The 12,512-nt window shown below is 53.1% G+C and overlaps 1 protein-coding gene across 8 annotated transcripts in view; it reads left to right on the top strand.

Moving 5' to 3' along the window:
- Positions 1 to 4,628: 4,628 nt before the first annotated feature.
- The window catches only part of PTPRU (protein tyrosine phosphatase receptor type U), a 76,943-nt gene continuing 69,059 nt past the window's right edge, over positions 4,629 to 12,512 (top strand). For all 8 annotated transcript variants that reach the window (XM_046012630.1, XM_046012592.1, XM_046012621.1 and 5 more), the window contains exon 1: positions 4,629 to 4,816. In XM_046012630.1, the coding sequence (XP_045868586.1) occupies positions 4,744 to 4,816 (73 nt within the window). In that variant the 5' untranslated portion in view covers positions 4,629 to 4,743. The remainder of the gene's footprint in view (positions 4,817 to 12,512) is intronic.

Raw genomic sequence — 12,512 nt, 5'->3', positions numbered from 1 at the left:
ACTTTATTTTTAAGTAAGCTCTACACCCAACATGGGGCTGCAACTTATATCCTTGAGGTCAAGAATCTCATGTTCTACCGACTAAGCCAGCCAGACACCTCCAGAATGATTTTTTTTTAAACAGAAAGATCAGATTTTCTTTTCCTTGCTGAAAGTCCTTCTGTGACTCCCCAATACTTAGATCCAGAAGCCACAGTTCTTTTTAGAACACAATCAACTATTGACATGCTAAAGTTAAAATTGTAAAAAAACAAAACAAAACAATACAAAACAAAATGAAACAGTGATTCTATACTGACTCTGTCAATCTCTAACACAACTGCCATATTGTAAAATCTTTAGAAAAGTATATGGAGGAAAAGCACCTTAAAACAAAGAAAAATTTCCTCAAAGTAATTAAGTTACCTTCTTGCAAGTTAGAAAGAGATGGCTATAGTTTTAATTCCGTGGCAGAACCCCTCAACTTAACTTGAGGAGTCCCTTGGTTTCCCCAAAGGCATGGTTGGAGAACTACTGATTGAGGGGTTCAAGTCTACTTTTCACGCCTTGTATTCAATAGCCTCTGCACTTTGAGTCCCACACTGTTTTTATCTCCTGCTATAAGACTGTCTGTAGCCCATGATCCAACAGCACCTGATACCCACCTTTCTGAGCAATTCCATGTCTTGTATCTTTATTCACATTTATTCTTCTGCCTGAAATGTTCTTCTGGCCTTGCCTTCCTGGGAAATTCCAGGTTCAGATATCATTTCTTTGATGTTGTTTTCCAGCTCCCTAGGCTGAGTCAACCTTTGCTGCCTTTGTGTTTTCTCTGAATTGGTGTTATGGCCTTTAGGACACAGTCCCTTATTTGTTTACGTGTCCACTTCCCTCTCTGGGCAAGAGTGGGTCATGTATGGCGCATCTCCATGACACCAGCACCCAATATGGGCCTGGCCCAGGGTAGGCGTCATAAATATTCCATGAGTTGAAAGTGATTGAATTTCCTCATGGCCTGGCCCTGTCTGTGGTGCTGTCTCCTTTTCCCCTCGATTTAGGCAGGTCACTCCAGGCCACTCAAGGCTTCTGGAAGTCTTTGATCTTTTCCAAGTGAAGCAGAATATTCTCTGTTCATCTGTCCACCTGTTGCTCGTGTTCTCCTTCTCCCTCCATGACAGTGTCTGCCCTGCAGTCTTCTCCAGCAAAAAGAACAAGAGGGGGTGTGGAGTTGGTTAGGTCTAGATTTGAATCCCGGGCCTATCATTTACTAGTTTTTCGGGAAAGTGGACAAGGGCCACATAATTTCTGAGCCTCAGTGTCCACATACAGAAACATGGAATCAATGGTAAACTCTTGTCACAAAGCTCTCACAGGAGTCCTCTGCAAACAGTGTCACCTTTGGCTGTTTCTTCTATTCACTGGATTTCTCCCCTTGAGTTTCTTGTTCTGGGTAGTCCTTCCTGTCTCTTTCTGTATCTATCTGTTTCTTCCCCATCAACCTTTTCTTGCTTTTGACTTTCTCCCTGTGATTCTCGCTCAAATTCTCTGTCTCTTTGGCCCCTTCTCCGGCTCATCAGGACTCACAAGAGAGGGGATCAAGAAGCCTTCTGCCCTGCCTCCTCCAGGTGCAGGCCAATCTCACTTGTGCCCCCCTCAGTGAGTAGCCAGCCTGCAGTGGGGGCAGGGTACAGGGAGGTCTTAGACAGACCTTGAAATCCTAGGCTCTTTCCAGTGTCCCTGTCCACTAGTCAGAACCATCTATCCGTGGGGCTCTATTTCTACAGTCTGTTATCCACTTGGCTCACCTGAAGACTTAAAAAAAAAGTAATTTTATTCTGTTTAAGGCTCTAATAGCTTCTTACTGTTCTTAGGGTTTAACCCAAAGCTCCATAGTGTCTTGTACGCCCTCCCGATCCTGCCGGCCTCTCCAGCTGTATCTGGCTCCTCTTTCCTCCCCACTCCATTCCAGCCACCCTGGCCTGACTCTTTCTCAAACACACCAGCTCCTGCTTTTGCACAGGTTGTCCTCTCTGGCTGCTGTGTCCCTCCCCAATGATTGCTGGCTCCTTCCCTTACTTCAGGTCCCAGCTCAAATATTACCACTTCATTTACTCAGGAAATCCCTCTCAGACCCCCTTAACTCAAGTAGAATATCCTCCCCAATTATTTATCACAACATTCCTCCCATTTTCTTTAGACTGCGTGTCTCGGATTGTAATGACATATTTTTGCATGGTTGCTGTTGGTCTTTTCCCTGAGAGTGTAAGCCTCATGAGGGCAAAGACCATATCTGTCTGCATTCATTTATTTATCCATTCCGTATTTTTTTTGAGCATCAACTACACGTTAGACACCAAGCTCTGGGATACAAGACAAAATTCTTGCCCTTAGGGGGGCACCTGGGTGGCTCAGGTCATGATCCCAGTGTCCTGGGATCAACCCCCACATCGGGCTCCCTGCTCAGTGGGGAATCTGCTTCTCCCTCTGTTCATACTCATTCTCTCTCTCACAAAAGTAAATAAAATCTTAAAAAAAAATAAAACTGCAATAATCTCTTCCCCCCTCACTGTTTCTCCCTCCATTTCTCTGGTATATCTCTGTCCCAAATACCAGAAGCCATGGTTTATCACTATCTCATGTACCAGAGAATTTGCTCGCATGGCTGTTTATTGTTCTTGATTTCCCACTGGAATGTAAACTCCATGAGGGTAGGAATTTTTGTCTGTTTTATAACTCCACCTTGGCTTATAGGAATTGTTGAATAAACAAATCACTATCTGGTATTTGTTAATTCGCTCCAGATGGGAGGCAGTTCTCAGCCTCCACTCAAGTTAAGCCAGACGGCCTTGATTAAAATCCTGGTGCCCACTACATACTGATGCACAGTATGTATGTATGTAGACCTTGAAAAAGTCGCCTCTCTGTACTTCAATTTCCTCATCTGTGTAGTGGGAGTAAAAAGTAATCGTGGTGAGGATTAAATGAGTCTATATGGGTAAAGTACATAGAAGGTGTCTGGACATAGGAATGAGCAACAAGTTTGGCAACATTGTACTGGGTAGAGCCCCAAATATACTTAACCTGTGTAGCCAGAGGTAGACAAGGACCAAGGAGAATCAGTGGCAGAGGCAGACTTTTTGGCATGAAAAGGAATAATTTTCTAAAAGCCAGCATTGTAAGGAGAAATAGATGAATTCACTATCATAGTTAGAGATTTCAACACTCCTCTGCCAGAAATGGACAGAATCAGTGGACAGAAAATTAGTAGGGACGTAGTTGAACTCAACAACACCATCAGTCACAGACATCCATAGACTATGCCATCCAACAACAGCAGAATACACATTCCTCTCAAGCTCATGTGGGATATTCACCAAGATAGACCACATTCTGGCTCTAAAACACACCTTAACTTTAAAAGACCAGACTCATACAATGTTTGCCCTCAGACCACAGTGGAATTAAACTAGAAATCAATAACAGAAAGGTAGCTGGAAAACTCTAAATGAGTTGGAGATTAAATAACACATGGATCAGGGGCACCTGCATGACTCCGTAGAGTGTCTGCCTCTTGGTTTTGGCTCAGGTCATGATTTTAGGGTTGTGAGGTCAAGCTCCTTATTAGGCTCTGCACTCAGTTCAGAGTGTGCTTGAGATTCTCTCCCTCTGCCCCTCCCCCCTGCAAGTGTACCCTCTCTCTCAAATAAATAAATAAATCCTTAAAAAATAACAAATAGATCAAAGAAGAAATGTTGAGAAATAAAAAAATTAAACTCAATGAGAATGAAAACACAACTTATAAAAATTTCTGGGATGCAGTAAAAGCAGTGCTTAGAGGGAAATTTATAGCACTGAATGCAAACATTAGAAAGGAAGAAAGATCTAAAATCAATCAGCTAAGCTTCCACCTTAGGAAACTAGAAGAAGGAGAGCAAATTAAATCCAAAGGAAGCAGAAGAAAAAAAATTAGAGCAGAAATCAGTGGAATTGAAAACAGGAAATAGGAAGAGAAAAATAAGCTCCACCAAAAGCTGGTTCTTTGAAAAGATCAATAAATCAACAAGCCTCTCATCAGGCTAAGAAAAGAACAGAGGACCTAATTTACTAATAGCAGGAAGGAAAGAGGGGACATCACTACAGATCCCATGAATATTAAAAGGATAATAAAAGAATATTATGGACAACTTTAAAAGCCAGCGTTTCCAAAGACCCAACCATCTGGTTTCAGTAGGTGATGAGCACTCTGTCTTTGGAGGTATGCATGAATGTGCATTTGGAGGGGTCTTGGTAAGAGGGAAGGCAAGCATCAAAGGGGACAGAGAAGCAGGGTGTCTTTGGGTCTTCTGTCCCGGAGAGCGCTATGCCAGAGCTAAGTGTGGGCAGCGAGCATGATGGCTTGAGAAAGTCGGTGCTGGGTGAGTGTAGAGGCGGTGGGCCTCATGGCCCGGCCAGGACCCCCTGGCGGGCGGGGTGGGTTTGGGGGGGTGGTTTGCAGGAATGGGGGAGGGGCGCGCCCGGCAGTCAGAGACAGGACCGGCTGCATTGCGTGCAGCCGCCAGGAGGGGGCGCCGCGAGACCGCGGAACCCCGGGCCGGGCCTGACGTCAGCGCCCCGCTTGCTTGGGCTCCCGCTCTGGACTCGGCGCCAGTCCCGCTCCGCGCCGCGCCGCTTCGCTCCGGCTCGGGCTCGCCTCCGGCTGGGCTCGGCTGGGGTTCTGGCGGCGGCACCCCCTGCGCCGGGCCCCGGGGCAGGCGGCGGCGCACCATGGTCCGCGCCCAGGCTCTGGTCCTGGCTCTCACCTTCCAGCTCTGCGCGCCTGAGACCGAGACTCCGGCAGGTAAGCGCGCGTCGGTCCGACCGAGCTTGCCCCGCGGAGCCCCCGGGGCCCATGGCGTAGCTCTCAAGAAAGTGTAAATTTAGGTGACCGGGCGTTCCGAGCCTGCTCCCTGTGTGTGTCTGAGTGTTGGATGTGCGACCGGGGGCTCAGGGTGTTGTGTGTCTGTGAATGTTGTGTGTCCGTGAGTTATGTGTGCATGAAAAGGTGCTGTGTGTGTTGTGCGTCTACGAGTGTGTTGGGGTGAATGTTGTGTGCGTCGAGGCATTGGGTGTGCGCTGTCTTGTGCGCCTGCCGGTGAGTAGTGTTTGTGCGGCCAGTAGATTGTGTGTGTGCATCTGAGTTTGGTTCTGTGGCCGGAGTTGTGTCTGCGAATGTGTTGCATTTGTTTGCATTTTGTATGTCGTGGCAGGTAGTGCTGCCTGTTATGTGTCCGCGAATGTGCTGTGTGTTTGCGTTATGCGTGTGACCGGGAGTGCTCTGTGGATTGTGCCCGCGTGTGGAGCGGGGAACGCGTGTGTGGTATGTGTGCTTGTGAGGTCCATGTACATGTGTGAAGGCGTGGGAACGGGTCCGGAACGTGTGTGTCCGTGCACTGTGTGAGCGATGTGTACGTGTGGGAGTGTCTGGGGTTGGTGGTGTGCGCCGCCGGGGGTTGCGTGGGTCCGAGTGAATGCCAAGTGTGCCGGGAATGCGTGTGTAGGAGCGTGTCTGGAGCGGATGTGAGTGTGTGAGTGTGTCCGTGCGTGCTGGCTGCGTGTCCAGGAATGTTGCGAGTGTGGTGCGCGCCTGGGCGGTGGCCGAGTGTGTGCCCGGGGCCCGGGGCCGCCCGAGGGGGCGGTGTCTGGATGTGTGTGTGTGTGTGTGTGTGTGTGTGTGCGCGCGCGCCCCGCGTGTGTGCGTATGTGGCGCGCGGGCCCGGAACAAGTTGTCGCGGCGGCGCCCCCTCCCCTCCCGGGTCGGGCCGGGCCTGAGGCTCCGGAGGGAGGAAGGGGGCCCCGGAGCCGCCGACTCCGACATGTCGGGCTGTTTGTTGTTTCGCAAGTTCTGCGCGGCGCTGGCGGCCGGCGGCTCCGAGGCGGCGCTGGGGCCTCGGGGCGCCCGGGCCGGTGGCGGGGAGGGCCGGAGGCGGGAGGCGGGCGCCGGGGGCCGGCGGGCGGGCGCTGCTGCGGGGCTCGGCCGTGGCTGCACCCGGCGGGCGGTGGATGGTGGGGGGGCGCGGCGGGCGCTGTGGTCGGGCGGGGCTGCGAAGTCCCGGCGCGGGCAGGGCCTGGCCTTGGGGCGCGGGATGGCGCCCCCTTCCGTGGCGGGCAGGAGGCGCCGCGGACACCGGGGTCTCGCGGGACACTCCCTTGGCCGACTCCGCAACTTTGTGCGGCCTCTTGGCCGGCCCGGACCGCGGTGTGTGTGAGTGTGTACGTGTGTGAGTGTGTACGTGTGTCTCCGTGTTACTGTATGCTGTGCGATCGCGCGGTGTGTGTGTGTGGTGTTCGTGGATCTGAATGTGCGTATCCGGAGCTTGTGTCTGTGTGTCCGTGTGTGCTGTGGACCGTGTGTCGGCTGTGTGCGTGTGTCTGACTCCCCCGCCCCCCTTCCTTTCCTGGGGCCTGGGATCCCGGACTGTGGCCCCCTCCAGCGGAGTTGTACTCTACCGGTACCCTGGGGCAGGGGTGACCCGGTCTCCTCCCGCAGCCTCATTCTCTCAATCTCCACCGTTTGGGTGTCTCCAGCTTGGTACCCAGGGCGCGGAGTAACGGGGAGACGCCCCAAGCAGAGATCAGAGCCAAAGCACGTGCTGGGCCACCTTGGCCCCAGAGAGACTCCTCCTGGCCGTTAGCCTCGGAGAACTGGCCTCCCCGGAGTCGAGTTCGCTGCCCCGCCGCCCCTTCGGGCCTCTCCGGCATACCTCCTCTTGCTCCCGCAGTCGCTCCTGCGGTTGGCTGGGAGCTGGGGCCTGGCTTCCTCTCCCCCTCCAACCCCTCCCCAGCAACTTTGCTCCTCCCCCACCCTGAGATCAAACCGGAAGATTACTATGCCCCCCCACTCCTCCCCCCTTCCAAGAACCCTCCTGTGCTCCACCTCTTGCCAAGAACTGAGGTTTCCGATGGGAGTGAAACCCTGAGCAAGTTACTTCCATTTCTGGGTCTTGGTTTCCTCATATGTCTTATGGGTATCATCATAATGGTGCATAGTACTTGGTAGATTGTAAAGTAAGGCTCTGTGAGTGCCAGGCAACAAAAGATGGCTTTGAGGACTGTTACAGAGCCCCAGAAACTGTGATTTGAAACCAGGGGGGCCTGGGTTCAAATTCTACCTCTGCCACTTGCTGTCCTTGTGACCTTGGGCAAATCACTTTAAAGTTCCTGGCACCCTTGTAGCTATTACCTTTGGGGCTTCGTTTATAAATAAACACTTTGTAGAAGGGGTACAATCTATCTTTGCCCCCAATCTGTGTAAGATCAGCCCAGCTCCCTGAATGCCTCCTGTATCCCCTGCCCCACCAAAGTTAGGTGTGTGATGTCTTGTAGGCATGCAAATCTGCAATAATTTATTCCTCTGTGTTCTAGCTCATTTTGTCCTTTTGGTTCCTGGGGTTGTGGACAACAGGAATGAGGGAGAGGCTGCCTAGTGGTTTCAGGTTGGGCAATAAAGGCTTGTCTGAGCAGCTGGATGGAAGGTAACGGATAGAAGGTATTCTCCCTGGGGCTGGTGGGGGGGGGACTCAGCAGGAGGTGGTGAGAGTGGCCAGGGTGGTGGGTGCTGAGCTCCTTGGCGGCCCCCTGCCCAGCTCAAGTCTCAGAGAAAATTCAGAGTGGACAACTGCTTGCTTTGAGGCCTGCTGCCATCCTTCCCTGCCGTCATCTGCTAAGCTAGACATGTGGGGTAGTTTTTTCATGCAGGACTGGGTTAGCTAGAGTTTCTAGGGGTGCCTTGTGCCCCTCCTTCCTCCCGCAGCTCCCTTCTGTCCTCCAAGCTGTGCTTTCTCCCAGAGCTTTCTAATTCCACCTCTTCTCCTGGTGAACTTCTGTTCTTCCTTCAGGTCTCAGCGCAGGCATCACCTCCTCCCTGAAGCCTTCCTTGGTTACTCCCTGTTCTAGCTCAGGAAGGGATAATGGGGGTTGATTAGATTTTTTTCACAGCATTGTAATTATTGCAATTACAGTTTATTGGTCCTTTCTCCCTTACAGACCATGAACTCTGTGAGGACAGAGACTGGGTATTTAGGTCACTTTGGAGTCCTTAATGTCTGGTTCAAGTCCTGGCCCACCAGCACTGAATAAATGTGGCAAGAAAGAATGAATGAGGTCCAGTGGGTCAAGTTCTGAGCCGGAGAAGCCAGATGGGGGCGCACTGACTCCATTGAAAGTAGAGATTAAAGAATTTGGTTTTCCCTCCAGGAATCTGGAAAATTCTGCCGGGGGATGGTGTTATGTGTGGAAAGGCCATGTACAGAGTCATCTGGGAGCTGTGAGTTGGGGAGGTTGAGTCCCTGGAAGAGACTGAAGAGATCGGTCTCCTGCCTGTCATTCCCCCCACTCTCCAGCTTCCAATTCTGCCTCCAACCCCGCCCCCCAGCAGCTGGCAGGCCTTCCTGCCCCCAGGCTCAGCCTTTGTGCTGGAGGCCTCGGCAGGTGGTGGAGGCATGGAATCCCAACCGTCAGTTGGAGCTGAGCGTTCTGGGAGGAGGGAGGGCAGGCCCTGCATCAGGAGGGGAGACTCCCTCAGTTCTCTGTCCCAGATCCTGGAGTAAGCAGGTGGGGTCGCAGCCTTTGTGCCAATAGCTTGTGAGCTCCCGGGGGGTGAGGGGGCTGCTCCCTGTAGTGACCCCTGCAGGTGGGGTTATGGGAGTCTGGCTGAGGGGTGTGCAGGTGTGATCCAGGGCAGTCAGAATGAGATGAGGGGTGTGTATGTGTGTGATTGTATGATTGCAGCCTGGCACACAGGACATATGTATGACTTGTCAAGGTATCTGGCCATCTGGTTACCCTGTGGCAGGATCTGAGTTTGGAATAGGGAGGTGACCAGCTGTTTGGATCCCTGGGGAGCCTGCTGCTAGGGTATCTTGGTATCTAAGTGTCAAATTCCCGGAGTTTGGGTGCAGACCTCTTTGGGTGGGTGGCATCTCAGTATCCAGATGCGGGTGTCCCAGGACCAAGCTATGGGAGGATGGCCCAGTGTCTCTGGATCTGGAGGTGGGCGTACCCGGGTGTCCATCAGTCCTTAGGTTCATGGGCGCTCAAGTACAGGAGTGTCTCTGTGTTGTGTCCACATGTGGGGCTGTCTGAGTACTTGGATGTCTGGGTGTGGGGTTCCCAAGTGTCTGGATATTGGACTGTGGGGGTATCTGTGTTCCCCAACAGGGAGCCCATGCATTAGAGTATCCAGGTGTGTGTGAGTCTGGGTGTGGGGTGCGCTGTGGTCGGAGTTTCTGTCTCCAGGAATGGGGTGTGCATGTGTTGGGTAGGGAGTGTCCTGGTGACTGTGTATAGCTTTGTAGCAGGGCCTCTGCCACCCAGCTTCTGACACCCCCTTCCCTGGGGGGTTGCCGCTCCGATCTCCCTTCAGACCCCAAGGCCAGGAGCCTCTGGAGAAGGCCCGCCAATGCTTCTGCTTCTCCATAGTCAGTCTAGAGCTGACGCTCAGTAGAACTTCCTGCAGATAGAACTTCTCACAATGATGGAAATGTTTTCTGCCTGGTGCCTCCATCTCACAATGATGGAAATGTTTCCAATATGGTGGCCACTTACTTACATGTGGTTATTAAATGTAAATTGCTTAGAATTCATGAAAATACAAACCAGTGCCTCAGTCACACTTGCCACATCTCAAGTCCTCAAGAATCTCATGTTGCTAGTGGCTATTGCATTGGTCAGTGCAGGAGCGGACGTTTGTATCAGGGCAGAAAGTCCTATGGATGGGGCTGTCCTGGAGGTGTGAGGCCTGGACACCTCTGGGGGTGGAAGTGGTCTGATAGAACTACCACTCAGCAGCCATTGAAGAAGGTTTTGTTGAATCCATGTTCCCTTCCTGCTAGCCCATCATTTCTTGCCTGGACTATTGCAGTAGTCCTCCTTGGTCCGCATTCTGCTGTCAACTCTCCAGCACTTCCAGGACTTTGTATATGGTTGGTGCCCTCTCAGTGTTTGCATTGATGGGAACCCTGGGGTACACAGGGAAGGCTTGGAGTAGGTGGAGGGTGGAGCTGGGCTTCAGAGGGCAGTCACAGATGGGGCCAGTATGCTCCCTGGACTTGGTCCGGGCAGGATGGCCGTTACCTGAAGAATGGCTGGGGAGGACTTCTGACACAGACAGGGCAGAAGAGGCTGTTGCTGGCTGGCTCAGGAAGTCTTGGGCAGATTTCCAGGACGCAGATCCCAGGACCTAGTGGAGGATCAGAAGGATGTGGAAAGCAGGGACTCGGAAAGGTCCCTGAGGTTTTGGAGTAGAGTGTAGAAGCTGGGTGGAAGGATTGGGATGGGGAAATTGGGAAGGGGTATGATTGGGGATATTTGATGGCTAAGATCACAGTTGGGGGCAGAGTAACAGCTGCAGCATGGGGGACAACTGGGGATGGAAGGTGACGAGCAATAAGATATATCTGGGGGCTGGGGACAGCTGGGGCCGAGGGGACTGACAGGTGGTGTTGGGGGAACAGCCAAGGGTCAGGGGACAGATGGAGGATGGAGAGAACAGAGGGACATGGGGCAGTTGGGGGATAAGGGGTGACAACTGGGGGCACCTGGGTGGCTCAGTTGGTTAAGCATCCGACTTGATTTTGGCTCAGGTCAGGATCTCAGGGTCGTTGAGATCAAGTCCTGCATGGGTCTCCGCACTGGGTATAGAGCCTGCTTAAGAGTCTCTCTCTCTTGGGGTGCCTGGGTGGCTCAGTGGGTTAAAGCCTCTGCCTTCGGTTCAGGTCATGATCTCAGGGTCCTGGGATCGAGCCCCACATCAGGCTCTCTGCTCAGCAGGGAGCCTGCTTTCCCCTCTCTCTGCCTGCCTCTCTGCCTACTTGTGATCTCTGTCTGTCAAATAAACAAATAAAATCTTAAAAAAAAAAAAAGAGTCTCTCTTTCACTCTCCCTCTGCTCCCCACCCCTGCCGCGCCCCGCCACATGCATGCACATTCTTTCCCTCTCTTGGGGGGGGGGAGGTGACAACTGGGAGGTGTCAGAAAGTTATGTGGACCACAAGGAGAGATGGGTCTCTGTTGAAAGAGTGGGGGATACGCTGCTCAGAATGCGTGTATATGTGTGTCTGCACGTGTGGACGTGTGCACCCTTGTGGTTGTGTGTGTGTGTAAACATGTGCTTTAGCTCCAGCATGGTTAAGGGCATGGGCTCTGGGTCCTAACCCCAGCCCCACCACTACTAGCTGTGTAACACCTGGGCAGGTTACTTGACCTTCCTGGGTCTTCAGTGTTTTCATCTGTGACATCGGGTAATTATTTAACACACTGCACGGAGTTGTAGTGTATTTTATACATGTAGGTATGTAGTTAGAATGGGGCCTGCTACCTAGTCAGCACTGCGTTAAGTACCAACAATTATTAAGCCCGTGTGTATCTGTGTGCGGGCATCCCGTGTGCTCCGAAAAGTTTGTTTTTGGCTTCTGATGAAGTCCAGGCCCTGGAGGAGGTAGAGGTGGGGAGGGCAGCAGCGACCAGCCAGGTTGGTTGCATCTGGCTCGCCTCTCACCTCCTCCCCGCTGTTCTTCATCTCACTTCCTGCTCACCCTGTACCAGGGCCTATAGTCCAAAAGGTCCCCCTCTCTGTCTCTGCCCTGTCCTGCCCTGCACCGCACTGCCCTGGGCTGGGGGCCAGGGGACGTGCTTTGATTGCCCAAAAGCTTTTCAGCAGAATCAGAATTCATTGTCTGCCTGCCAACACGCTGGGGCCCTGCTCGGATAGAAATACCTGGACCATGTGCTCAGTTCTGGCCGCCCGTCCAGCAATGGCTTCATCCTGCGCCCTTGGAGAGTCACTGGGGTGGAAGATGTTGGGGTCAGGGCACGGGGTGGAAGGAAGTCCCTGGGGCAGACGAGGCCTCAGCAGCCAAGTCGTGGATTAGCCGGCTCAGACTGGCATCGCTGGAGGCACAGGGCTTTCCAGGAGTCTGGGCGTCCCTGCTGTCCAGTGCGTCACAGCACGCGCGACCTCCCCGCGTGGCATTGGCAGTGTGCCGTGTCTCTGCCTAATTGCACTGCATTACGGCGCTGGCCCACTGTGGGCAGATGCTCTCCGGGGTTCCTGGGCCCACGGTGTCCTGGCACTATGCCGCATCTCAGCCCTGCCCCGCGTGTCTGTGCCGGGATCCCGTGTTGTATTGGCTATGTGGACACTCCTGCGGGTCCGTGCCCTCCAGTTCCACCTCCGCCGCATCTTCCTGTCCTACACCGCCATCCGCACGCGTGGACTCTCCAGGGATCTGGGGCTAGCTCCTAGCATTCTGCCACTGTGCAGTGCCAACAGATGGCAGGCTCCGGCCACACTGCCTCTCTGCGTCACGTGCCTCTCTGCACTGCACGATTGCAGTGGGGATCTGCACTGTGTTGGCTACGCGGCCTCTCCTGAGTCTCTGGGCACAGCGGCTCTGCATCCCACCTTTGCACCCTACCAGCCCCGCACACCTTTGTTGCATGTAACGCTTCAGTCCCACTGCTTTCCTGCACTTCCCTCCGGCCGAGCCCCTCACACGA

The sequence above is a fragment of the Meles meles genome, chromosome 1 (genome assembly GCF_922984935.1).
Source record: "Meles meles chromosome 1, mMelMel3.1 paternal haplotype, whole genome shotgun sequence".
NCBI lineage: Eukaryota > Metazoa > Chordata > Mammalia > Carnivora > Mustelidae > Meles > Meles meles.
The sequence above is the reverse complement of the archived record's forward strand: the minus strand, read 5'-3'. Positions and strand labels throughout refer to the sequence as shown.